The sequence below is a fragment of the Rutilus rutilus genome (genome assembly GCF_951802725.1).
Source record: "Rutilus rutilus genome assembly, chromosome: 15".
NCBI lineage: Eukaryota > Metazoa > Chordata > Actinopteri > Cypriniformes > Leuciscidae > Rutilus > Rutilus rutilus.
Genome location: NC_140220.1, coordinates 8,754,856 through 8,782,811, shown reverse-complemented (window position 1 = coordinate 8,782,811; position 27,956 = coordinate 8,754,856). Strand labels below are relative to the sequence as shown.

At 39.5% G+C, this 27,956-nt stretch overlaps 1 protein-coding gene across 1 annotated transcript; it reads right to left on the bottom strand.

The window, feature by feature from the left end:
• Positions 1-10: 10 nt before the first annotated feature.
• On the bottom strand, positions 11-27,956 carry clvs2 (clavesin 2). Its single transcript, XM_084433206.1, has 5 exons — positions 26,875-27,956; positions 24,759-24,933; positions 10,878-10,988; positions 10,402-10,622; positions 11-221 (listed from the first exon to the last, which is right to left on the bottom strand). The coding sequence occupies exons 1-5, from the start codon at positions 27,261-27,263 to the stop codon at positions 128-130; spliced, it is 990 nt and encodes a 329-aa protein (XP_084289332.1). The 5' UTR covers positions 27,264-27,956; the 3' UTR covers positions 11-127.

Below are 27,956 nucleotides of genomic sequence, written 5' to 3'. Positions count from 1 at the left end.
TTCTTTCGCTTCTTAACATATCCTTTCTTTGTACATTTTTTTTTTTCTGCCGTTATAGGAACAAGGTGCACTCCTCCCTAGCATACGGGTCTTGACGTTTACCCGTTGCCTGGGAAATTAAGAGCCTTTAGTCCAGCGAAAGCAGCGGCTGCATGTTCTCTTCTTCGCTTTTCACTTTTTCTGGTCGCTTTAGGACACCTGGCTCCACCACGGACTGGGACCTGCGGGTATAAATAAATAAAATATGAATGCCATCTCGGGAACTGGATTTCGAGATGCACAACCGAGAAATAAAAAATTCTGAGAGTGCATTGAAAATCTAAGCTAGAAAATAAATGAAACCTGGAAATAAACATAAAAAATTTGAATAATATAAAATGTTATTTATTAATTATTTATTGTATTTATAATTTTTATTGGATTATTATTATAAAGTGCTGCTGACAATAAAACCAATGTGCATACAATTTGATAATATATGATAATATAATAATGGAGAAAAGCTCAATATTAAAAAATATAAGTAAATAATATAATTATATAAATAATATAAAAAATTATATAAAAATAATATATATATATATAAGACATTTGGACCCCAATGAAACATTAAAGCACACACAGAGCACGACAAACTCAGTAGTACAAATTAATGATGCATTGTGCATGTCACAATCATTTAAAGTGAAGGATGTGTAATGGAACATGTCATCTTAGTACACTGTGTTGGCCTACTTTTGATTTAGCTCTTTCGTAGAGACATAAGAAGCTTTGAGGGCAGCGTGCTGTCGTTCATGCACAGATCTGGGGCACTTTCCTCTGACGGACGCATTTATGTGCTCTATGAACCCTGACTGTAATCATGAACAAAAACAGCTGTTTCTTATCAGACAATTGTGAGATCTAACAAAAGAAATCAGTTTGCAATGCATTTACCTTCAGAACTGTGATATATTTGATGAACTGAATATAAAGAAGGAAATAATGTAGGACAGGGTGATTCCATTGGGATTTGAGTGGATTGTGAAAAGTGGGCAATGATCTTTTAGAGGTAACATACAGCCAGTCATTATCATATTTAAATGATATAGTCCTTCAATTAAAGAAGTAAATAATTCAAATTTTTATGTTGATTTTAAAAGTTGACTTTAAAAAATGCTGCAGCAACTGCACATCCTATGGCGAAGCGGCTCTGACACGTGAACCAATGAGACCCAAGCGCGTCAGAGCCCGCCAGAATGGGTGTGGCTTATAGCTATAAAAGCAAAAGACACCTGACAGATTGCAATAGTGCGGCAGGCTACGCAACACTCGTTCCCTACTCTCAGGGAACCAAGGTTACGTTAGTAACCGAGTACGTTCCCTTTCGAGAATGGTCACTTCGTATTGCATCACTATACGCAGTGGGGACGCAATGTAAAACGCCGCACTATAGCAACTGACTCCGTCATGAACTGGAGCCTAGGGCATAAGCCCGAGATTAACAGTACAACATGAGCCACTAATAAAGGTTCCCAAAAGGGAAAGTCAAACGGGGCCTTATGACATAATAGGCGGGCAGGAGCCTCTAGGGGCCAAACTCGCTCCATATGAACACTTTACTTACAGGATAAATTGTGCTTATGACAGTAATTTGTGTAAGACTGAAAAAAGGCCAGACTACTGTCAGGCCAGAATCGTTAAACGGAGTGAATCCGAGCTTGTAAGCAGGGTACCTCCAAATTATAAAATCTGACAAACGTGGAGGGAGAGGACCAACCGGCCGCTGCACATATGTCTTCAGTTGGTACACCACTAGACCAGGCCCATGAAGAGGCCATTCCCCTAGTGGAATGGGCTTGAGTGCCTATGGGACATTCCTGACCCAGAGAGGCATAAGCCAGAGAGATGGCATCCACTATCCATCTGGATAATCTCTGCTTCATGACCGGTAAACCCTTGGTGTGGCCACCGAAGCACACAAAAAGCTGTTTTGACTGCCTGAGTGGAGCAGAACGCTGAGAGATCTGACTGTACAGAGCAAATTGACCTCCCCATCGTTTCCCGAGGGGGGAAGAGCTGATAACATGATGTCCTGCGCTCTGAACAGTGTTGAGAGCACCTTGGGTACATAGCCGTGCCATGGCTTGAGAGTGACTCTAGAGTCACCAATCCCAAACTCCAGGCAGGAAGGGCTCATGGAGAGCGCCTGCAAATCGCCTACTCGCTTAACTGATGCCAAGGCCAACAGAAGGGCAGTTTTCAGCGAAAGAGGCTTTAGGTCAGCCGACTGAAGTGGCTTTAATGGAGGGCCCTTCAGGGCCCCAAGGACCTTGGAGAAGTCCCAAGCTGGCACAGAAGGGGCAGAGAGGGGTTCATCCTCCTGGCTCCTTTGAGAAAGCGAACACATAGTTGGTTTTCCCTAGCGATTGGCCAACCACAGGGGTGTGGTAGGCCACCACGTACACCTTGAGCGTGGAGGGGGAGCGTCCCACGTCCAAAAGCTCTTGAAGGAAAGAAAGAACGACTGGTACCTCACATGAATAGGGTTTGAGGTTCCTAGCTGCGCACCAGCTGGAGAACACTGACCATTTCAGGCCGTATAGGCGCCTCAGTAATCGTATCTAGGACTCTCTCTGGGAGGTCCCAGGATACCCGTTGGAGGGCCACAGGTCTGGTGCCAAATCGTCCCGTTCGCCTGCATGAGTACAGGTACAGGCCATGGGGCTTTATCCATCATTTGCGCCAGTTCTTGGAACCAAACCTGGGTCTTCCAGAGGGGGGCTCCTTCTGATCCGCTCTGACCTGAGGCAGGTTCTTTGAGAAGAACATTGGGCAGTGAGTGTTGTTCTCTGAAGCAAAGAGGTCGACCTCCGCTCTTCCGAACATACTCCAGATCAGATGGACTGTCTTTGTGCTGAGAGACCATTCCCCGGGGGGAGTGTTGTCTCGGGATAACATGTCCGCACCCAGATTTTGGATGCCCGGAACGTGGGCAGCCCTCAGAGAGAGCAAGTTGACTCGTGCCCAAATGAGGAGGTTTCTGGCCATGCCATATACGTTGCCGGACCTGAGGCCGCCGTGGCAATTTATGTAGGACACCACCGACATGTTGTCCGTTCGGACTAAGACGTGGTGTCACCTCAGATCTGGCAGAAATGCTTTGAGAGCTAAACAAACCGCTCTCATTTTGAGGCAGTTGATATGTAGTCTCTTCTCCGGGCTCGACCAGAGGCTCGACCTAGGTTAGAGGCATCCGTGAATATCACCTTCCTCCTGGGGGCCACACCCATAGTCACCCTTCCAAGGAGCCAGGGCTCTTATGTAGCCGTGGTTCACTTTGATGAGCAGGCACCCTGAGCGCCATGCATTAGACCAGCACACGGCGTTTGAGACAAAGTTATAGGGGGCGCATATGCAGTAAACCCAATTGGAGTACTGACGATGCTGCGGCCATGAGGCCCAAAACCCTCTAAACCCACCGCTCGCTGGGAGGGGCGCTGGCCCGCCTGAGTAAACAGGACCGGCGAAGGGGATTGTGATGGAGAAAACGAGGCACACGGGGACATGGCCGGCGTGGGCTCGCTTACATCCATGCGCCCGGGCTGCCGTTGGCTGCGGCGTTTCTTCTTCCACGACTCGAGGAGGGCGGGAAAAGGAAGAGATGGTAGAGCGGTGTTGTCGTCTTCTTTGAAGAGAGCTAACCGCGTCCGCAGCGTGGAGATGGGCATGCTCTCGCAGTGAGAGCAGCCGCCGGCAGAGAGTGCAGCTTCCGCGTGGGCGGCTCCCAGGCACGAGGCGCACTCCAAGTGCCCGTCCATCTCGTGCAGAAGGGATCCGCACGAGGTGCAGGGAGAGCGAGGCATTTGGAACAACAGTCGCGCTCTCTGAAAATTTGCTCTATTAACACAGCTGTGAGTCGCGACGGCGAGCACACAGCGCAGTAAAAGGATATAGCGGGTCGCCGGATGGCCACAGGAGAACAGCGACAGAAGAGCAGCGGCTTCCTGAAGAGAATGGTGGGCTTTTATATCTATAAGCCACACCCATTCTGGCGGGCTCTGAAGTGCTTGAGTCTCATTGGTTCCCGCGTCAGAGCCACTTCGTCCTAGGATGTGCAGTTGCTGCAGCACAGCCAATCGGTGAGCTATGCGCTTTGATGGTGCTTGCTGTGCAGCTGCACTGCGTTTTAAATATAGGCTTCAATATTCTCGAGGAAAGGAGTTTCCCCACTGTGTATAGCTACGCAATACGAAGTGACCGTTCTCGAAAGGGAACACAAGATATCTCTTGAGGACAATGAACTACATTGTTTTTTTTGTTTTTTTTTCCACTAAGAAATCACAGAATGACGCACAAAAGCTGTGGGACTAATGTCAAAGCAAGAATATGTGCTATTCGAAAGCAACCTGATGCAAATACAAGAGAAAACTGGAAAAAAAGCCGTCCCCGTGACCTTTCCAGAGCAGACAAAATGACAAAGTGTGGTTTTAATTGCTCTGAATAATGTACCCTTATGAAGAATGTGGAAGGTGTTAGCTTTTTAAAATCAGATGTAACCCGGGTAACCCAGGCCACCAGTAAATGAGTTAAGAGTTGGAAAAAGTTAAGAAAAAGAAAGAATTAAAGTGTTCCAGAAAGAAACACGATTCATCCAATCACTGATTGTGCTGCAGTGACCGACACCCCTGAGAGCCAATAGTGGTGGCACATTTCGATCGCGCTGGCGCCGCTGTCAGCATGAGCAGGGAAGAGATTGAGTCAGATGAGAACAGATCAGATGAGACAGCAGCACGGAGCATTTCTCCAGAAACTCTTTGCACTAAACAATAATCATAATCTAACGAGATAATAATAAGTGAATATGTGATGCAGTCTCGGTTTGGTATTGTTTTTTTGTTATCATATGAAAGATTTGTCAATTTCAGAAATGATTTGATATGAGCTGAGTTGAGGAGGCTGCGCTCACAGCGTGAGCTGAACTAGTTAGCTGTGGGCTAAAGCTACCACGTGTAACAATGCTCATTGTATCATGAGTTGAGACAAAGAGTAATTTATGAGTGTCGATGTGTTTAAAAACTTGGATTAATGTGTCATTTGAGATGCGCATGTATATGATTTGTTACGGAAATGTTGAATCAAAAATTAATTATTGTGTTTGCAAGGCTGGGTTTTCTTGTTCTCAGTTTTTTTCCTATGTGAACGTGATCGGCAAGTGTATCCTGTTTTGTGCCATAAATAATCCTTTGGAGATGAATTGTCTGCCTTGTGGATGCAATTAAATGTGCACAAATGGCGATCTGACCTACCCTGGAAATCCAGAGTTCTCGCAAGAGCACAATTTGAATTTGCTCAGCGAGTTACTCTGGCAATGAGTAATGATGCTCATTAACTATGCCCCTGTAGCCGAGCTGCACCAATCACATCGGTGTATCTGATATAGGCGGGCCAGAGCTAAACAGATGACGACAGCGCTAGTGACAGCGCAGTTACGACAGTGATTGGTCGTAGTGTTATCCAATTACGTGCAGTGAGATTTTCAAATGCATGCTTGGAGCTAAACAGATGACGACAGCGCTAGTGACAGCGCAATCACGACAGTGATTGGTCATAGTGTTATCCAATTGCGTGCAGTGAGATTTTCAAATGCATGCTTGGTACCACCCCTTGTGTTGGCCGATTTTCATTACTCAATGCCAGACCCTTAATCTTTCAGATTTGGGTCTGGATTTCCAGGCTAGAGCTGACCAGTGCCCATGGACTGTTTTCCCTTTGAACCGTAATTTTAAACCATCAACTGGTAGGATATTTCATATTTTCTTTTGTTTTCGGACTCAAAGGACTTTGATTCGATTCGTGGAATTGATTGATTTTTGCTTCTGAAATGGAGAGACTTTGTTTTTTGTACTTGAACTGATCGAGAGAAGTTTGAACAACTCTTTATTCACGAACTCTGATCTTGAGTAGTTTGATTCATGAACTTAGTTCAACTGAATCAATTCATCTTTCCAGCATTTCAAATTCATATTGTTAAACATACTGCTTACTATTGAAAGAAAAGGTGGTTTATTGGAAGGAATTTTGAATCGCATTGTGTTTTGAGTCAAATCCAATATCTGATTACATTTCTTTTTGTACATTTGGGTTATTGAATGTATTATTTTGTTTTATTGTTGTAAGTTACTTGGGTCAAAGTGAAAGAAACAGACACAGTATTGAGTTTGAGAGTTTTCTTTCTTCACAAATTGTATGAAACTGCGGAACTTCACCAAATTGAATCGAAGCTTTTAGACTGTTGAATCACCCATCCTAAAAGAAACAACAAGAGTCGGTGATGTCTGTTTTGATTTCCTGACTGTTATCAATTGTTCATATTTGTCATTCATTTTTCTGAAACAAACCACGAAGAGAACTATTTTCTTTATCAATATAATTTTCTCTTTGAATCAGAACAAAATTGTGTCGACTGTTCACTCACCTGTTGCACCATTTCCTCCCTCCAATAGACGTTCCTTGTTTCTGATTCAATTAGGCCCTACCGAATATTATAACTGGGTGTAGCACGTCAAGTCACGTTGCGCACTACATGCTACACAGACATTCCTGGACTCACATTCCTTCTCAATATGGAAGTGGAAATTTAAAGCACTCAAAGTAAATACTACAATACTGTTGCTTGATTCATCACTGACTGGAAGTAGAAATGTAATGATGCATCTTGTTTGCATGAATCTGACAAGTTTACAACAGTTCTCATTGGTCAGTACAGTCAAATTAATTGCTTATCTCGAATACACATTCTCTTGGGCTATAAAAAACTGGGTCCCCCTATATATATATGTATATATATATGTGTGTGTGTGTGTGTGTGTGTGTGTATGTATATGTATTTGTGTATATAGTCAATAACACATGTACTAGGGATGTGGTTTAGCATCATTCATTTCTATTTGGATAATAAAGAGAAACGTAAAATACTGGGGTCTTTTTAGAAAGAAAAACTGCTCAAAATGCTTTTTTGCACTTCAAAAAAAAAGAAAAATTACCTTTCAGTTGATTATGTTCAGCTGAATGCTATGCTCACAACCAATTCAGTGATAAAAGGTTGTGGTTAATCACACATCTAAATGTTTCTGTGTGAAGTAATTTTCTGCAGTTTTGAAAAGGGGTCAAAAAAATTATGAAATTCAGACTAATGGGATCGTTTCTCACCACAGTAAACCAAAGCCCCAATGTATGACCAGTATCCATTAAACTGCATAACTGGAAATGAAGAGCAATATATATAGATCATCACCAGCGAACTGTTCCCACAGCTAAACATGATGAATTATGTTAATAATATAACACTAGAGAATAATGAGTGCAGGATTCCACTGTAGTTGTGCACAGATGTGTTATGTGCGGACTTGGAGGTTTCGTTTAATAGCCAAAGCTGTTAAAGCAACTGTTCTTTGATCTTAGCTGTGGAAGAACATCTAAGACATACTTTCCCCCAAATGCTGCGCCGCCCGGATGCTTTGGCATAATTCAAACACTACAAACAGTTGCTTCAAATATGAGCGCAAAGTAAGCCATTGTGATCTAGGCTATATTTGGTAGCCAACGTCTCTCTGCACACGTACAGTCCCAGCTGCAGCAAGAAAAGATTAAATGTTTGCCACTGGTAAACCTCCATCATGTGTTTTTGCTTGCATACATAGGCAGTGCATCATTTAGCACAGCAACTTCACTCCCTCGTGCTGATTTCATGACCCAGTAAGTCAAGACACCTCACCCTTTCTCGATCAGTGAAACGATGCACAACAAGAGTTCCTAAAGCCCGGTCAATCACAGACTGTAACTTCTCCAAAAATGCTAATTTTATCAAAAAGAGCTGTGTTTAATCATAAAGCCAGGGAGTCGGTTGCTAAGCACTGTAACCAAGAAGAAACAGACAGTATGCTGCTAAAATGTGACTCTTTTAAGAAACACTGTAGCTTCTTTACGCCTCTAGCAAAGCTGCTTATTTTTGTTATCCAGAGCAATTCTCTTGATAATTCCACTTGAGTGAAGACTGCGAGCAAGCAAACGCTGTTTCCATGGCAAGAGACCAAATTATTTCATTAAACAATCATAACAGAAATAAACAACATACATAATATGGCCAGTGCGGTGACATCACATGCTTGTTTTAGAGAGCACCAGTCTTGTTATTGTTAACTAGCCTGGCTCCGCCCTCCTACGTACTTCAGCTCAATTTTCATTTTCCTTCAGTACTCCATCTGGGTTTGCGGTATATTCGTGGGTTTTCTCCGGCCAAATTTTTACCGGTCCAATCAGCAAACAGAGGGAGTGGCTGAGAACGATGACGTTGAGGTCGTGCGCTAGTTTGAGCTGTAGGGTTACGTAACGACCAAACGTTAGCGATTGGTTATGGCAGATCCAGAGTGGCTCTGGGCAGATCCAATAGTTTTAAACTTCAACAGAGTACCCGCCTTCAAGGAAGTTAAAGCTTGTCAATGGAGAGTGGCCAGACTCTCTGTACAAATGAAATGTACGAGAGTCTGGTAGGACCAGGCTAATTGTTAACTAATAATAACGTTAAAACTATTCAAAAAATAATTTATATTATTTGAAATAAGAAATACTTAAACTTTACTTATTAACTTTCAAAAACTCAAAAAAGAAAAATAAAGTTGAAGTTGAAGTGTTAATTAAATTACTAAAACTAAAATTAGAAACAAAACACCCATTACCATATCTGAATTTCCAACCCGATCTCACGGAAATTCGATTATTCAATTATTTAATAAGTTTTATTAAATTAATTGAATTAATGAATTAAAAGAATTAATTGCCGTGAGATCGGGTTGGAAATTTAGATATGGTAATGGGTGTTTTGTTTCCAACACACTTTGTAAGCGGTATCACAACAGACTGGGCCATCTGACCAATCAGAGCTGAGTAAGCTCTCGGGAAGGAGGGGTTTAGAGAGACGAATCCTTTATCAAACCGTTTAAGACACTGTGAGAAAAGAGGTGATGCTGCAATGAATATTATGAGAATATTTGGCCTTGGATACATGTACAACTTTTGTAGGAGATCTCCAAAACAAAATTGGGACCCTTTAAGATAGCATAATAGAGGCACTTTAATATTTTGAATGAGCTTTTATCTTTTTATTTTTATTTTATTTTAATTTTTTGTAATTTTGTTATGTACTTTTGTCATTTTCTTTAATTAGTTTTCTTTTTATTTAGCTTTAATTTATTTACTCATTTTTAGTTTTAGTAATTTTAGCACTTCAACTTCAACTTTATTTAGTTTTTGAAAGTTAATAAGTATATTAATAAGTAAAGTTTAAGTATATTTTCAGTCTTATTTCAAATACCGTAAATGATTTAATATCAATTATTAAATACCATTACGACCTCACTCGAGTTGCCCAATTCGTATGAATTCGTACGAATTACCTACACCTGACCCCGTCCCTAAACCTACCCATCATGTGGGTTTAGACAAATCGTACGAATTGGTACGAATTAGCCACCTTTTACTCACTCGTACAAATTCGTACGAATTGGTCGTGACATAGTGTTGGGATTTCAGCTCCAAAGGCTTCCTCGGTGCTTGATACACAGTGATACGAACAGTAACAATGGCGTCTTTCCAATTCCAATGCCTAATCCTTTAGAAGTGCGTGCAAAGTAGATTTGCTTTCTCAGTGCAGAAAACAGCAACTTCTCGTCATGTCGACAACACGGACCAAACTCTTCCAGGCCTCTGCCACAACTACAGTGTTTGAGGGTCAAACACTTGTTCATGCAAATGAAATTGACGTTGTTCATGCAAATTTGTTACAAACCATTTGTATACAAACTGGAATTACTGATAACTCATTTCAGACAGTTCAGAATTGGTTCTTTCTTTTAGGAGACAATTACTACATTTATTGTGCACTTTGATTTTTTAAACTTTGCAGACCTTTCACATTCACAAACAGCTATTTTACACATAATAATAATATCCAAAAAACTTAATAGGGGTACTATTACTAAAACTACAATATCATACTATACTATACTGTTCTATACTAATATAATATAATATAATATAATATAATATAATATAATATAATATAATATAATATAATATAATATAATATAATATAATATAATATAATATAATATAATAACACTGGAGAGCAAACTAAAACATCTTCGAGATGATCTAGCGGTTAACACATATGCTCTGACATTGAGTCATGGTGCTTGTGCAGGCGGTGCCAGTTTTAATGTGGCGATTTTGCCCTCACCATTATTTCTTGTCCTCTTTTTCCACTATATTTGCAGAAACTTAAATAAAGATGGCAACAGGCAAAAAAAAATATGAGGTCAACTTAAATAAAAAGTTAACACTGGAAAAATTACAAGAACAAACCTTTTCATGGTTTTGGGGGATAGATCTTTCTCCAGGTCTTTGACAGACAAGGTATAGGATTCGGGGCAGTAGTCCGTCTCCTCGTCATACGCGTGGTCAAGCAACGTCCTGGCCCAGGTGCCCATGTCGTAAGGAGGCAACATGCCACCCAGCTCAGACGGCAGAATCTCAGGTAAGATCAGCTGGTGCAAGCTGTTCAGATTGTTTCCATGCATGAAAATCTAAATGCACAACATATGAAATATTGTTATTTCCCTGGTTATGTTTTCATACTAACTGTAAGCTTTTACTGTTTATCGGTCAGTGTTGCACTTATTTCTATGGCATTACACTGTGCATTATGTTGCACTGGCCTGTATGAATATGAAAAGCCTATAGTTTAATGTTTACATAAAAAGAACAGCTAACAATAATATGTGATATAAGTGACTGAAGAAAAAAGGAAAACTATAAAAATGTATAATAATTTCTCTCACCCTTTTTCTTGTTTTGTCCTTGAGGAAAGGCCGGATGACTGTGTACAGAGCATGGATGTACCAAGGTTGGTTGACAAAATGAATCCCTCCAAACCTGGCTGGGAAGCTATCCTGTGGGATATAAATAAATTATATGTATATATAATTATAAAACATTATATTATTATTTAAATATTTTTTTATAGAATTTTATTTAATACAATTAAACTGATTCACTTATGCAGTAGAACAAATCAGTTATTTTATGTAAACAAATATGCACATTTTGTAATTCCTAGCATTTGTGAGGAGAAAACAAAATCTGATTTTGTGACACCAATGACTGCCTCTACACCATACAACCTCATACTTTTCCAAATAGAAGATGGTTCACATGAGAGTTTCTGATGTTCATTTAAAGTACCTTGAAGTCGTTCACGATTCCACAGAGGATTACACCAAAAAGTGGGCATAATTCCTATTTCTCCTGATATCACACTGCTGAAGTTGATACATACTTTGCTGTGTTCACTAATCTGCCCTGAACAGTAATCCATATTCATAAAGCTGACTGCAAGGGTTCCGGAAAGCTTCATAATGATGCTGTCTTTCGCTAAGCTCACAAAAACCAAGTCTTAAGAAAAAATGACGGTAAAAGTCTAGGTTACAGGGTTTAAATTTGAATCAGATAAGTTATGAGAAAAAAGTATCTTATGCTCACCAAGGCTGCATTTATTTGATCAAACATACAGTACAAACAATAATATTGTGAATATTATTACAATTTAATAAGTTTTCTCTTTGACTATATTTCAAAATGTAATTTATTTTTGAAATAGCAGAATTTTTGCGTTAGTACGCCAGTCTTCAGTGTCACATGATCCTTCAGAAATCAATCAATAAGATTTGAGATTCCACTTGCAACTTTTATCATATTGTAATTAGCAATATATATATATATATTATTTTTTTTTTGTGAAAATTAAAGAGAACACATACACTCATTTTAGAGTGCTCTTCTTTCAACAAACAGCCAAATATCGACATTTCTCTTCATTTAGTAACTTAAGTCCTAACATTTGCTGCTAAAAATAAAAATAATAATCTTAAAACATACTATGCAATTTTTTAATTCAGTGTACTTGATCACATCATGGCCTTGTATAATGCTCTGGACTCTTCAAGGACTCTGATGAAGATGTAACATTACATCGAAACGTTAGTCATTTATTGTTATGCACCTTAAATAAATATTTTTAATTAGTAGACATCTGTGCTGCACCGGCGATTCCTTTTGTCTGGCCTTGTATAATGCTTCTCATTGACTCTCAAATCATAACAGAACTGTGTTGTTGGCGCCACTGGCGTAACGCTAATGGTGGACAGCTGCAAGTAAAAGTAAGCAGGCCGTATAGACACCAAGGCCCTCAGGCCAACGACCGGCAGCAGACCACAGGCTTGTGGGGCGTTAGATCTGGCACTGGATCTGACACAGAGGCAGGTGATGGTGAAAAGCGCATGGTGATTGGCCAGCGCTTCAGAGGAGGAGCTATGAGGCATTTGCCAGCAGGTGTCAGCATATACGATGATATCTCTGCTCTGGGACCTGCTGCTACCGAGATAGATAAAGGTCTCAGCTGCATTAAACATGAAGAGCTAAACTCTGGTGTGAGCTGGTGGAACCTGATTGATCTGTGTCCCTGCAGTGTGACAGTGGGAGGAGACAGAGGGAAACGGGGGAGGGGAAGCTGCCATAATGCTCTTTTTCCTGGATTCTAGAATTCAGAATTCACATGATCTGATCCTGTGATGCTGAAACAGCTTTGTTAAAGGCACACTATGCAAGATTTGTACCTTAATATAACAGCTTCGAAATCATTTCGATGGTAAACAAACTCGTAGTAGGGCAAATTCATCCTGATAGCAAAGCGTGGGGGGGGGGGGGGGGGGGGCGCTGGCAAAACCAGCAATGCAAGTTTGAGAGGTGGCGCCCCGACAAATCTCGCGAGGATCACGACTTGCTTTACAGCACGACGTCACATACATCAACAACATATGAAATAGCCTCTATGGAAGACACTAGCACGCATTTCAGATGTGAATCATTGCAGAGTCGATGAAGAAAACAGAAGAAAACAGAAGAAAGTGCGGTCGGAAGAGTGCAGAGACGGCTCTGCGTGAGTGGTATTTACGACAGTAACGTTAAATACAAGTACTCCACAGCAACTCTAGGGGGCGCTGTTTGAGAAAAACGGAAACTGCATAGTGTGCCTTTAAAGTCCCCCTGTAGTCAATAATTGTATCCCTTAAAACTCATCTTTGATCACCAAAATGGCATATTTACACATTTTCCCTGTGATTTTTATTATTTTTATTCATGCCTTAAAATAGCTTGAATGTAACTCTACACCCTTACTTGCTCAGGTAAGATGACAAAATTAGGACAGCCTTCTTTGCTCACTTTCGCTTTTATTCTCGTGCACTGACTCATTCGCTAAGCTAAACAGCCAATCAGAGTTCTCTCTCTCAAGACGGACGGCGATTCAACATTCTCAATCTGCCATTCCTCTGACGATGTCCAACTAGCGTTGACAGTGTGGAACAAACCACAAAAACTGGGCCGACCGACGCTCAACAACGGTCAGACGTTGGCCGATGGCCGACTGTCGGCTTAGGGGCTGTTTACACAACATCGTTTTCAACTAAAATTAAAGTTTTTCAAAACTGTCTCCATGTAAACAACAAAAACGCCAATCTCTGAAAACAATGACATCATGCACATGCGTATTACGTGTTCAGTCTATAGCGTTTAATCGGCATCTAATGGCCTGGCAGCAGAATACAGCGTTTTTAGTTATTTTCATGGATTCGTGTGAACGGGGATCATTTTGACAATGGTGTCGTCTGTACGCGGAAAACTCAAAGGAAAAGCTTCTCCATTTTAAGCATATCATTGTCATGTCCTAGAAACACACTAAGGTGAGTAAATGGTCATATAATTTTCATTTTTGAGTTAACTTTCCATTTAAAACCAGCAGGTTTGCTAAACAAAAAAAGTGGTAGCGGTAAATGGATATCTGGATGCTTACAAAGCAAATCAATTAAACATAATTAATTATAATTAAAATACATGAGCGAAACCATGCTACACGAAGCCAGTGACAAAACATTAAATGAAGTAACTGAAGTCGCTATGGTAGAGCAAAAAGCAGACAAAAAAAAAAAACGACTAATTTTCGTTAATGTCAAGGTCTTTTTAATGACCTACTCAAAAATATAACAGACTCTTCGGGAGTGATACAGGTTAATGCATAATCCTCCTGTTTTGGTCAAGTGATGCACTCAAATGGATTGTTGAAAAAGGTTTTAGTTTGCTTGTATTAGCTTGAATACAAATCCATCAAGCACCTAACATAGATTCTGGCAGCATGTCAGATTGACTAGAAAGGAGTTAAGCCAGGATAATTGCTCTTAAAAGTGCCTCATCGTACAATCAGGAACCATTTAAAACATCTGCAATGTTAAATAATAACTGGTTTTAAACAGCGCTGCTAAATTACAGTTTATCAAAGAATGGCTTTGCTTTATGGGGTTGTTTTTAGTCTCTGTATAAGCTGATGGACCGCTGATGTCATCTGTATATTTTGTTTCAGTGGCTTGACATGAAACATTCCTCTCTTTTCTTGTCAGGAGCCACTGATGATGCACAACTGAACTCCAGCAAGGTAATTGAAGAAAAAAAAAAAATCCATTTGTTGTAGTCCTTTTGAAAGACGTAGCCTGAGGAAAAGCTAGTATTTTATCATGGTCCCTAACCAAATAATACATACCATTCCAGTCAGAGTCAGTGAGCCGTCCTAGTTTTAGTGACAGGATTCCTGGATAAGAAACCTGATTTCTAAGAGCCTTTAGAAGAGAAAAAACATGGTTTCTTTACCCAAAAATACAAATAGTCTTCTGTAGCCAGACTTTTTGTCTATCAGCATTAAGTGATTATCAGCATTAAGTCTATCAGCATTTACAGTTAGCATCCCGTTAGCAATACTTAGACAAATTAACCATAACTGAGCAAACCAGCAATATGAAGCTTCACACTCCGACACATGCCATTGCTCATGTCAATAATTGGAGCTCTACAGGAGACATTTTATCTACACTTGCCAGATCCAGCCCACTGAGCGTAGCCACGCAAGCCCGGTAACACAAAGATGAAGCTCTACTCACTAGCTGTCAGCTCTGCTACAGATCAGAACAGTCCCGTTATAGTGCAATAAACAGAGCGCGACCATAACTGTGCCACTTTGCAGAGAGCAAAACAATTAGTCTAACTCTAGTCCTGCAGGCCCAGATATGTCTAGTGCTGTTTCCCAGATAAGCAAGACGCGTACAAGCTTTGCTTTCAGGGAGGCAACGGATCTTAGCATCCAGATGAGCCAGTCTGGTGTGAGGGATGCAAACCCATTCCATCTGCAAGTTGCTCTGTTGATTAAATAGGGACTAAGATGTTCCCTGGATCACGCTTCCCTGTGTTTGCTTATGGGACATAGACTGCATGGCACTATAAATATTGTACAAACCTCATGCCCTGCCCTAGCCTAGAAATCTAGACGCACCCTAGCGGCAGCAAATTTTATTTTGCAGCCAGTGTGGTCTAGCAACTCTCCGTTGACTTCCGAGCTGGAAAAACCAAACTCTAGTCAGCCCAATCACATCGTGTATAGAGTCGGCGGGCGGGCTTAACATAATGACGACAGAGTTGCGACGGTTCCCTGCTACTTGAAAACAAAGAATGGCTGCTGCTGCTGGCGAACAGCGGTCTTTCGAATCGTCTTTGGCCGCGACTCTGGAGGACTTGGAGTTAGGCTTTTCTTTGAGAAAAGAACAAAGAACGGCACTGAAGTCATTCTTAAAAAAGGAATACGGCAAAAGTTTAATCTATCAACTAGCTCCGCTGGTGGTTGGTTGTAGTGCTATCCTATTGCGTGCAGAGGGAATTTGAAAGAAACCATTTATCCCGCCCCTCGGATTGAACACTAAAAGAAGATATTTCGAAACTAAATAGGTTCCAAACAACACATTTTTTGAGTTAAAGGTTTGAAATGACATGAGGGTGAGTAAATGGTGACAGAAATTATGTTTTTATTAACAAAGTTCAGGAGGAGCACGTTCAGATAATTAACACGAGTGGAGAGCACTCAGCAATCAACGATAAGAGGTGTATATATTAGGGCTGTCAACGAATATTCTAAATTCGAATATATATTCGAATAGTTTTAAAAAATAGAATTTCGAAGGTGAAAATTTATATTCGAATGTGGAAAAGCACACCCGCGGTAGCAGAGGCGCGGCTGTCTGCTTTGCGAGTGGGGGCGCTGCCTGAGGGGTCAGGGACAGGTAACAGGAGTCGCACTGTCTGGCACAGCGTCACTGCTGAAAGTTGACTTACATGGAAGATGGCAGAAAGTGCAGAGCCCAACTCGAACCGCAGCAGAGAAAGTAATTTTAACCCCCCAAAATCTAAAAAGCCATGTCTGGAAGTACTTTGGATTTTGGTCAGTAGAAGGTAAAATTGTGGAGCCGCGAGATAAAGTATATGCAAGCTATGTAGATACAGGAGTTTCATGCACTGCAGGCTTCCACTGGTTTGATTATTTACCGTTTCATGTCAAGGAAAAGTTCCATGTTTACCACAGCACAGCTCGCTCGGAGCGTTCAATGTCGGTTCTATATACTGTAAAACTTCAATTAATGTTAATAATATTTGTTTCAATCACTGAATGAAGCCTGCTATATTTGGGACAAGAGTCGCGACCTTAAATTGCTTGCACAAAACTCTTGATCAGCACTCAACATTTGTTTATTGTTGTTGTTCATTTAAACCGTTATGCGCAGTGAGGGTGAGGGCAAGAGAGAGAAAGAGTGTCTGCGAGTGCGAGTGAGTGAGCGAGCGAGAATGAGGTCTGCGGTCTTGGCCATTAGTTGATTTACTTGTTTTTGTATAGGTAATACGTTGTCAAATATGTTTAAACTTAAATAAACTACCTATACAAATAGTTATATCTCTTTGCTGTATTAATTTGTCCTGTTATTTACGTAATGCACGTCATTGACAAAATGCGCAACCAGAGGTTCAAATATTTCGAATATATGTGTTTTTTTTAGAGGGAATATTCGAACGTCATTTTGAGCAATTTTGACAGCCCTAGTATATACAGTGGGTACGGAAAGTATTCAGACCCCCTTACATTTTTCACTCTTTGTTATATTGCAGCCATTTGCTAAAATCATTTAAGTTCTTTTTTTTTCTCATTATTGTACACACAGCACCCCATATTGACAGAAAAACACAGAATTGTTGACATTTTTGCACATTTATTAAAAAAGAAAAACTGAAATATCACATGGTCCTAAGTATTCAGACCCTTTGCTGTGACACTCATATATTTAACTCAGGTGCTGTCCATTTCTCATCCTTGAGATGGTTCTACACCTTCATTTGAGTCCAGCTGTGTTTGATTATACTGATTGGACTTGATTAGGAAAGCCACACACCTGTCTATATAAGACCTTACAGCTCACAGTGCATGTCAGAGCAAATGAGAATCATGAGGTCAAAGGAACTGCCTGAAGAGCTCAGAGACAGAATTGTGGCAAGGCACAGATCTGGCCAAGGTTACAAAAACATTTCTGCTGCACTTAAGGTTCCTAAGAGCACAGTGGCCTCCATAATCCTTAAATGGAAGACGTTTGGGACGACCAGAACCCTTCCTAGAGCTGGCCGTCCGGCCAACCTGAGCTATCGGGGGAGAAGAGCCTTGGTGAGAGAGGTAAAGAAGAACCCAAAGATCACTGTGGCTGAGCTCCAGAGATGCAGTCGGGAGATGGGAGAAAGTTGTAGTAAGTCAACCATCACTGCAGCCATCCACCAGTCGGGGCTTTATGGCAGAGTGGCCTGACGGAAGCCTATCCTCAGTGCAAGACACATGAAAGCACACCTGAAGGACTCCAAGATGGTGATAAATAAGATTCTCTGGTCTGATGAGACCAAGATAGAACTTTTTGGCCTTAATTCTAAGCGGTATGTGTGGAGAAAACCAGGCACTGCTCATCACCTGTCCAATACAGTCTCAACAGTGAAGCATGGTGGTGGCAGCATCATGCTGTGGGGGTGTTTTTCAGCTGCAGGGACAGGACGACTGGTTGCAATCGAGGGAAAGATGAATGCGGCCAAGTACAGGGATATCCTGGACGAAAACCTTCTCCAGAGTGCTCTGGACCTCAGACTGGGCCGAAGGTTCACCTTCCAACAAGACAATGACCCTAAGCACACAGCTAAAATAATGAAGGAGTGGCTTCACAACAACTACGTGACTGTTCTTGAATGGCCCAGCCAGAGCCCTGACTTAAACCCAATTGAGCATCTCTGGAGAGACCTGAAAATGGCTGTCCACCAACGTTTACCATCCAACCTGACAGAACTGGAGAGGATCTGCAAGGAGGAATGGCAGAGGATACCCAAATCCAGGTGTGAAAAACTTGTTGCATCTTTCCCCAAAAGACTCATGGCTGTATTAGATCAAAAGGGTGCTTCTACTAAATACTGAGCAAAGGGTCTGAATACTTAGCACCATGTGATATTTCAGTTTTTCTTTTTTAATAAAGGTGCAAAAATGTCAACAATTCTGTTTTTCTGTCAATATGGGGTGCTGTGTGTACAATAATGAGGGAAAAAAATGAACTTAAATGATTTTAGCAAATGGCTGCAATATAACAAAGAGTGGAAAATTTAAGGGGGTCTGAATACTTTCCGTACCCACTGTATATTCAGCATTCTCACCTCAATTTGTTGACAGTTTAGCAGCATCCCTCCACCACCCCTTCTCCACAATTCTAGTCCTAACCATTTACATAGGGGGGGGAGTACTCTGGGACAGCACGCCAAATACGCATTAAACTTTACTCCCTCTAATTGTATGTAAGTGTGAACTCGTGAATTGTAATTTTGGGTGAACTATCCCTTTAACAGAAGTTGCATTCTATAATACGGCTTTTGAGGGAGATACAAAAGAGAGATTACTTGTGGCGAAGGTGTAATGCTGCTTTAAATCCATCTGTTGTAACGAGTTCAGTCGCCTCTTTCTTTAATGATGGGGAGAAGTACTTCAATCGACAAGACATAAAGGATTCGGCTGTTTCTAGAAGGCTAAATTAGATCCTTCTGCCTATTAAACATTAGTTCAATACCACAGATATGTTGCAAGATTTTATATTGGTGTCTATTTACACCAAATGCAAATGTAAATTACAACTCTCTTTGATTATCTACTTTCATATAAGCCGGGGACACACTTAACGGCCGATTATGAATGTAATTTGATACTTATGACTGATCATGCCCAAACGCACAGTCAGAGACAATTGCGTTCAGTCGGTGTTCACAATCTTTGAATTGTGTTTAAAATCTGCACCAGTCGTTGGAAACAGTCCGTAAGTGTGTTCAGTTCAGTCTTATGATGTTTCAGCTAGTCGTTAAGTGTGTCCCTAGTTAACTAGTTGTCACAAACTATATCTCAGTACCTATGAGGTTTTGAGTCAAGAGTCAATACATTAGAAATATTTTTTTATAAATGTAATTCTCAAAAACAAAAAAGTACAAACGTGATGTTTTTGCTATATTTGTTGGGTAACATAATGTTTTCTGTAAAGCTGCTGTGAAACGATATGTATTATAAAAAGCGCAATACAAATAAATGTAAATTGAATTGAACTAACAAGTTATTACAATAAAACCTTATTGTCACAAAAGTTCAAGTTATGAGCAATGAACTATATATGGCAAAAACAGTGAAAACTAGCTACGGTTTTACTGTATTACTGAGGAAATGTTCTGTTTCATTCAAAGTCATGACGTTTACTAAACTAAATTGCATACACACAACAAATAAAATAAAATAATTGCTTATACTGCAGCTGATATCAGTCCCAGACAAGCAATAAAAAATTAAAAAACTTACAGCACAAGAAATAAACACTATTAATACCCCAAAAATAGCACATAATAGCACAGAAATAGCTAATAAAATGTATTATTATTTCTAATAAAATAAAATCAATAATTATACTCCGTTACTTTTTTATACTCCTTTATTTTAAGGTTTACTTTATTTCAAGGTGTCTGTGTTAAAGTGTAATTATATAATTACACTTATAATTATTATAAGTTAAAATAATTACATTCCTGTAATAATTTTTAACAACATGTACTTACTATATAGGGTAAGTATAGGATTAGGATTTGGTTGAGAGTTAGTTAATTATGCATCATTTACAGTTATTACTATGGTAAGTACGTGTAACATATGGAACAAGGACACTGTAAAAATAAAGTGTTACCTTATACTCCAACTGACATCAGTCCCAGACAAGCAATAAAACAATGACCTTTTAATGGGAATGCAATGCAACAATGTGATGCATGTCAGTCTGTCAGTACAATGAACTTCCTGTGCTTTAAGATGCACTTTAGGTGCCATACATAGAAACACACATACGGACACGGTGTCTGAGTGACATGAGTGCGTGTCTCTCTGTGAGCACAGCCCATCTGGAGGGTCCATAGCATGGCGGTTAGACAGGTTGCCAGGGAAACTCGGCATGGGGTGGGTTGGGGAAGATTGGCCCATTGTGATTGGCTGCCAAGCGTGGGTTATTTCTCAAGACTAAGAGAGACAAAAGGCATGTCCAAAGCAAAGAAGCAAACAACAGAGGCTGAAACAACAAAGCACTGCTCCAGGAAAGCCAGGACCACTTTCTATTCGGGACTCGGGAGTATGTTGCTGTCTATTGATTTTGCAAAGAACAGCCATTTTCTGCACATCAAGTGCTCATTTCTGAGCCACCATTTGCTAGGAAACATATATGATAGATGGCTCTACTGTAAACTAATAATAAAAGCATACTACCTCCAAGAACAGACAATGATCACACTGAGGTTTTCTAGGAAGAATCCATTAGTTCTATTTTAACCTTGCAAAGCATACATACAGTTTCTGGCACAAAAAGTACTTTCAAAAGCAACAGATTCTAGCTCATCAAATGGACTCAGCAGAAAGAAAAAATGAGCAGAGACCATAAGGGACTTCGTACTTAGTACTTTCTCCTATTCCTTCAGTCCATGACCTTCCTTTCTGTTTCTGTCACTCTCTCTCTCTTTCATGTGTTCACTCACTGGTATGACAATATGCTAAAACACCAAAAAGCTTACAAAAAAGGTTTTAATGCTTCATTACGTTGATGATTGAGACAGACAGATGTCCATATGAACAATGGCATCAGACTGATGTAACGCTTTACATGACCCTGCACTTTCGGGTCGGAGAGCTGTGCGCTTTTCCCGCGGGCTCTAAACGTCATGTTTAATGACTCAATGTACATACTGTTGGTCTGTCACTGTCAAATAGAACCATAGGGCGTCACACCTCTCATTCTAGCATTCTCTCAGTCATTTTCTGACCTAAAAGTGTTTGGGAAACGCTATCAGCATACACTTCTGTTCAAAAGTTTGGGGTCGGTTAGATTTCTTAATGTTTTTGAAAGAAGTCTCTTATGCTCACCAAGTGCTCTAACAAACTGCTCTAACGAAATCCAAAATTTGAGCACTTTTTATCAACCCAATGAGTATTGTGCCATCAGCACGGTTTCTCGACCTTCACTGAGGATGCGTTATAGTGGACATATAAGACAGTAATTTTAGAAATTTTGAAACTTTACAGGAGCAAATTTACAATTCATGAGCATCCATACTCTCCTTTTCTTCATAGTAAAATGGCAGTGACATACAGTAGTTAAAGTATACATAATCTGGAAACTGTAATGCGTGAGCACGGAAAAAAAGTTTCTTGTGCGCACGGGAATGTTTCTCATGTGCATGCAAAAGTCTGTATATATATATATATTTTTTGCAAAGGTCCCTTAAGGGGCTCCGTAGTACGTATTTTAAGATGTAATTCATACTTGTGGTGGAAAAGCTGAATTTTCGGCATCATTACTCCAGTCGTCAGTGTCACATGATCCTTCAGAAATCATTATAATATTCGGATTTGGTGCTCAAGAAATTTCTTCTTATTAATTTTTTTCATTTCTTATTATTATCAAAATTGAAAATGGTTGTGCTGCTTAAAAGTTTTGTGGAAGCCATGATACATTTGTCTTTCAGGATTGTTTGATGAGTAGAAATATAATAATAATATATATATATATATATATATATATATATATATATATATATATATATATATATATATTATATATATATATATATATATATATATATATATATATATATATATATATATATATATATATATATATATATATATATATATATATATATATACATTTTTTTTTGAAATCTTGTAATGTTACTTTTGCTCAATTTAATGCATCCTTGCTGAATAAAATTATTAACTTCTTTCAGAAACAAAAAAATAAATAAAGGCAGCGGTTATTTGCACGTGCAACTAGCAATAGATGTTATTTACACTAAGTAAAAATTGCATATTTTCTTAGCGATAGCTGCTATTTACACTTTTAATAGCAATAGATTCTATTTACACTAAGTAAAAATTGCATATTTTCTAATAACACTATGTAAAATTAGCAATATTTTCTTTGCAATGAGTGAAAATAGTAGTAAGATGCTATTTATACTAGTAAATATAAATACTCTCAGATACTATTTGCACCTCAGTGTTGTACATTAAATGGTAGTATGCAACAATAACATAGATTGTAAATTATTATATCTATTAAAATTATTAAATGGATGCCGCATTATTGGAACAATAAAGCTCTCTCTTCACCTACCCCTAACCCTAACCAATAAACACTTTATTATTAAACACGTTAGACACTTTATTTCCACTTTTCAAATATTCATTCTTTTTATTGAAAATAAATGCCATTCCGATTTGATATGTGATGGGAAAAGGGAGTAGAGCGAGTCCGGATAAAGGCAGATTTGAACTCGGATCGATTTGCGTCAAAACTTTCTGCCGCACGCCTTACCCCCTATACTGTTGCTCCTGCTGACAATTCAGCATCTTCCATAATTTTGCCTGGCCCAACCAGACGCCAGTGGGCGGAGTTAGTGTAAATAGCCTCTGCCAACAAAATAGTCTAAATAGACACTCCGTAAAAGGAAATCGTAATAACTTCAAACTTCTGAATAGTAGTGTATATCTGTAAATCCATGCATTCATCAAGTCGATCCTTGTAACTTTTTATGCATGCAAATTGGATCAAAAATTGCAAAAATCTGAATTCCTGTAAATATTTACACATGTAAGAGATGACTTCTGCTGACAAGCTAGCTGCTGAGCACTCTTTTGAACTGTAACTAATTAGCTGGGGCTCTTTTCCCTCAATCTACGCCATTGTTTCCCTTTCAAACGGCTACAAAAGCGATGTCCCACTCGATGTGAACAGCACATTGTGGATGCAAGATGCTAATGGCGACGATCAATTATTCACCGGCTAATCTGTCTGAAGAGGCACTGGAATGTGGAATAGGCTCATCATGCACCCGCATTAATATTCAGTCAACAGGCCTCACTCCGCACTGCCTACATGTCATATTAGACCCAAGCCCTCCTCAAAGAAGTGATGTCTAAATGAGAGCTTTCAAGAGGCTGCTGCTTCTAGAAATGTCTATGCGCAGATTATCTCTTGTTAAATGCACAGTGACCATTTTTTCTAGCACAATGAACGATTGCTGCTCAGTTATGTGTAATAGTGATGTTAAAATAGTGTAACTAGATTTGTAAATTTTATGTCCATCCAAAACACACCACCAGTGTTGTGGGTGGTTGTCAGGGTGTTGCTATGCGGTTGCTGAGGTCTATGTGATATCTGTTGCTTATATTTCTCAACTCCTCTCAATGTAAGTATGGGACAGCTTTGCTAATCTTATCATATCCTTTATGTTGTGTTTGTGTCATTTTGAGAGGATTTTTGTTTTCCCTAAAATGTTAGTTGATGTTATTACATTGGACTAAAACTTACTGACCTCACTCATAAAGGGTATAACTAGCTCTCAAAATTGTTTGGATATTTTTTGTACTTTTATGATGTCCATACAATGAAAGTCAATGGGGTCCAAAACAACACTGGATCCCACTTACTATAATTGTATGGACTAAAACACTGCGCCATTTCCTACAATGTCTTCTTTTATGTTCCACAGAAGAATGAAAGTCATACAGGTTTGGGCGAGTAAATGATGACTATCCTTTTAAGTGTTTGTTTGAATCCTCAAACCTATGTATGAGCAATTATAATAGAAATGCTTACCTTAGCGAACACCACTAATTAATGTTAAAACTGTGCTGTACTTCATTACAATGAAAGGGACTGGATCTCAAACTGATGCATACTAATAAAAAAGACTTGAATAACAACTCCTAAGCAAACTATTAACACAATAAACTATTTCGCCATACATTGCCTCCTGCTGTTGTACATCCTTATAAACTACTTTTGAGTTGGGTAAATTAAACACAATGCTCATTCTTGGTTTCTATACAGATCGTGTTCCCTTGCGTTAGATGATTGGGTCAGCTCCCGTTCATGTTACTCACAAAGAGAATAACAAATGTTTGACAGAAGCACCTCTACAAGCACCTGTTCAGCCTCACACATGCAGAATTCCCCTAAGCAATTCGTGTTAGTTATATCTGATGCATGCTTCATACACATTACATATTTAATACCATAATACATTGCTTCTAAGAACATCGACTGAACCGTTTAGATGCATGAAGGCACACATTTGAAGAATTCTTTTGTAACATCCATGTCGATTCTCTATATAAACATTAGATTAAAAACAAACAGTTGTGTTACCTGCAGGCCCTCGATTGCCAATCTCAGCATGCTTGGAGTTAGCTTGGAAGCTTGCTTGAAAGTGAAGTTACTCCAGTCAATGATCAAGACAAATCCATTTACTTGTAGCTCGGGGTCTTCTATCATCGCCTCCAGAGAAAGTAAAATAGCTCGCAGAATATCCACAAAAGTGTACCTACAGATAAGCACAAGACTTTAGGAAGGTTTGCAAACAAACTCTAAATGTGCTGAGGATACAGTTAGTTCATGTTAGTCAATATTGGTATTTAAACTTCTAGAGGGCATAAGCACATCATATATACAATGCTTAAATACATTTAGCAAATCAGGGGCGACCCTAGTTCTCATCACACATTGTTCCTGTGAGAGGATGCCAAGAGCCCTGCCATCCAAGGCAATGGTGCCACTGGAATGGATTCAAAGGCTGTTTGATATGGACTCGAGCACTATGTACTCTTCAGTCTAAAGAGGTGAGACTCCAACAATTAACGCCATGATTTATCACAACATTAAAACAAATTAAATCTGGAGAAATACATGTACATATATCATTTAAGTCATCTTAATTTCGTGCACAGTGCATAAATTAATGAATGCATATACAGTGGTCCCAAAAAGGTGACACTATTAAATATGCATGCATGTGACTGCATAACATACAAAATATGTATGACTTAAGTGTCCAAAGATTGTTGAGCCCACTGTAGATGGAGAGTGCTTTACTGAACTCTTGGTTTTGGGCCATAAATTCATGCTGAGTTCAATGGATGAATAAAAATGATTTCATTTGGAACTTTAGGTCACATTTTAGCTCACACACTAGTATACATGTTACAGTATACACACAACCTCACTCTTAGAAGAAAGGGTGCTTCATATATATAATATTTTATCCATCAGCTCCATCATGGGATTATCTTACGAATTTAGTTAATTTATTTTGTTTTAATTCGTTCTTTGAATTGTAATTCAATTTATGAATTAAACATTGTAAACATACTTTATCACCAGAAATACATTTGAAATATCCTGTTAAACAAGCATTTATACAATTTTCCTTATATAAACTATAAAGTGTTCTTTAAAATTGAGTCAAGAAACCTAGGGTTCTATTTTAAAACCATACTGAACTTTTTTTTTCTAAGAGTGGATGAAGGATAGAATGAATCCCTTGATTACACTGCAAGAAATGTATTTATTTAATTAAATAATTTGACATTTATTAGATCATCCAAAGGTCACTTACAGTGCACTTATTGCATGGACAGTGTCCTTGGAGTAACCTGAGATGAAGTGCATTACTCAAGGGCATATTGATGATAGATTAACCCTTGTTGAGTCTGAAGTCTCAGCCAAGCCTATATAGGTCGCTAACCACTAAAATAAAACATTATAAATGAGGCTAGGCTATATATAGGTTTTTAATTAATAAATGCAACAAAACAAAAGAAAACTCCTACTTGCCAAGTGAAAGTCAGCATGTTGTACTGTACATGCAGGTAGCCATTTTGACAAGTGCCAAGAGACCAGAGACCCTTAGACTGTATGAGACTCATGAATGTATGTCAAGGTCATTACGTTTTTAACATTTTTTATTATTATTATTATTAGATGATGCATTTTGAGAGAGTTACTGTCTGTTCTTTAAAATAGAAGATAACAGTAAATATTCTAAATGCACTAGGTGCATCCATGTTGAATTTATGTTGTCATACTACAAATAAAAAACACAATGACATATATGAAGGACAGTCATGTAGAATATTGGGTCGGGTCAAAGGTCATCACCCATTATGGCTTGGATGGACATTGGAACATCAAACCCTCAGTGGTTAAAATATCTCTTAAAGATCTACATATGTAGAAAATGGTATAAATGTTCTTAAAAAAATGATATGAAAACAACATTACATTTCTAAAAACCAGGTATGTGTTTTAAAGATTGTCACTACAAATAGTAATATGTAACATGGCCACTGTGATGCACACTGTTACTGTACCTTTAACTTTAACTTAACATCATGCTCTAGTGAATGACAGAAGACTGATGCTGAAAAGACAGCTCAGACAGAGCGTGTCATTACCCACAATTAGCCAAAATCCAATAGCACCTTACCTGCTCTGATCCCAGTTTGCCGCGAAAAGAACCAGAATCTTCCTCCCGTATCTATCCAAATTGGACAGAACTCCAGGAAATCCATCCTTCAGAGCCTGCTTGATCCCAGGATCGGTGGCCTTCAGGTTCTTGAACATATCTAGGTTCTGTTGCCGGTACTCAAAGTACTGGGCCAGGAGGCGGAAGGCCTCGAAATGGTTAAATTTCCGGGCTCTGAGAAAGCGCAGGATGAAAGCATCGTCTGTCCTGAGAAAGCCAATGTCTGGACGGGTGATGATCATGTCCCTCACCTCCTGTATGTCCTGATGTAAAGTGTCGGGGTTCTCCTTTAACTCCACCTTGGCTTTCTCCAGGGTTTCTGGAGACAGGCCTGCCTGTAAATGAGTCATTGTCCTTGCAATGGACCAGGGCTGACTATACTGTACTATATACTACACTAAATATGCCCTATGTAATTTTTGATGAAAATGCCAATCATAAAGAGCCCTGTCACTGCAGTGCTTTCAAATAAAAACCTGACTTTGGAGATGGTCCTGAGTGTAGCTATGACACTGATAGTTCACCTCATAGTCCTTATGAGTTCACCTGTATCGTGGGTTTTTGATGCTTGTCCTGCAACATAAATTCACATACATTCATGTGGTCGTGCTCATCGATACGTCTATGGCTTAAGCAGGCTGAAATCGTCTTAGTTTGTATGATCAAATCTGAGGCATTGACTCGACCACAAAATCCGTTCATTCATTCCATCCCACCCCAAAAGCATCTAAGAACGAGCATCACGGTTAAAAGCGCTGCTCTATCCTAGCATCATCAAGCGGGCAGGCAATGCGGCACCCTGCAGCATCTCTTGTCATGAGTCTCCATTTATCGCGCATTTCAAATGTTGCCGTGAATTGGAGTCCGAGCATCATCACGACCCCTCAGCGCTCCGTTTTCATCATATTCGCCCTTCGGAGGAGACGATATGGTGTCGGTCCAGGTCCGTATGGTTCCGGTGATGTGGTGGATGGTTTACGTCAATGCTGCTTCTGCTGTTGCTTCGCTTTGTTGCTGATGAGAGTGACTTCAAGCATCGCTCC

What these genes read in the sequence shown, in the direction of transcription:
- clvs2 (XM_084433206.1), bottom strand. Translation starts at nt 27,263, where the DNA reads ATGACTCATTTACAGGCAGGCCTGTCTCCAGAAACCCTGGAGAAAGCC. An exon ending in GCAAACTGGGATCAGAGCAG is followed by an intron (nt 24,934 to 26,874) that starts GTAAGGTGCTAT and finishes GCTTATCTGTAG; the next exon opens with GTACACTTTTGTGGATATTC. An exon ending in TGGCAATCGAGGGCCTGCAG is followed by an intron (nt 10,989 to 24,758) that starts GTAACACAACTG and finishes TATATCCCACAG; the next exon opens with GATAGCTTCCCAGCCAGGTT.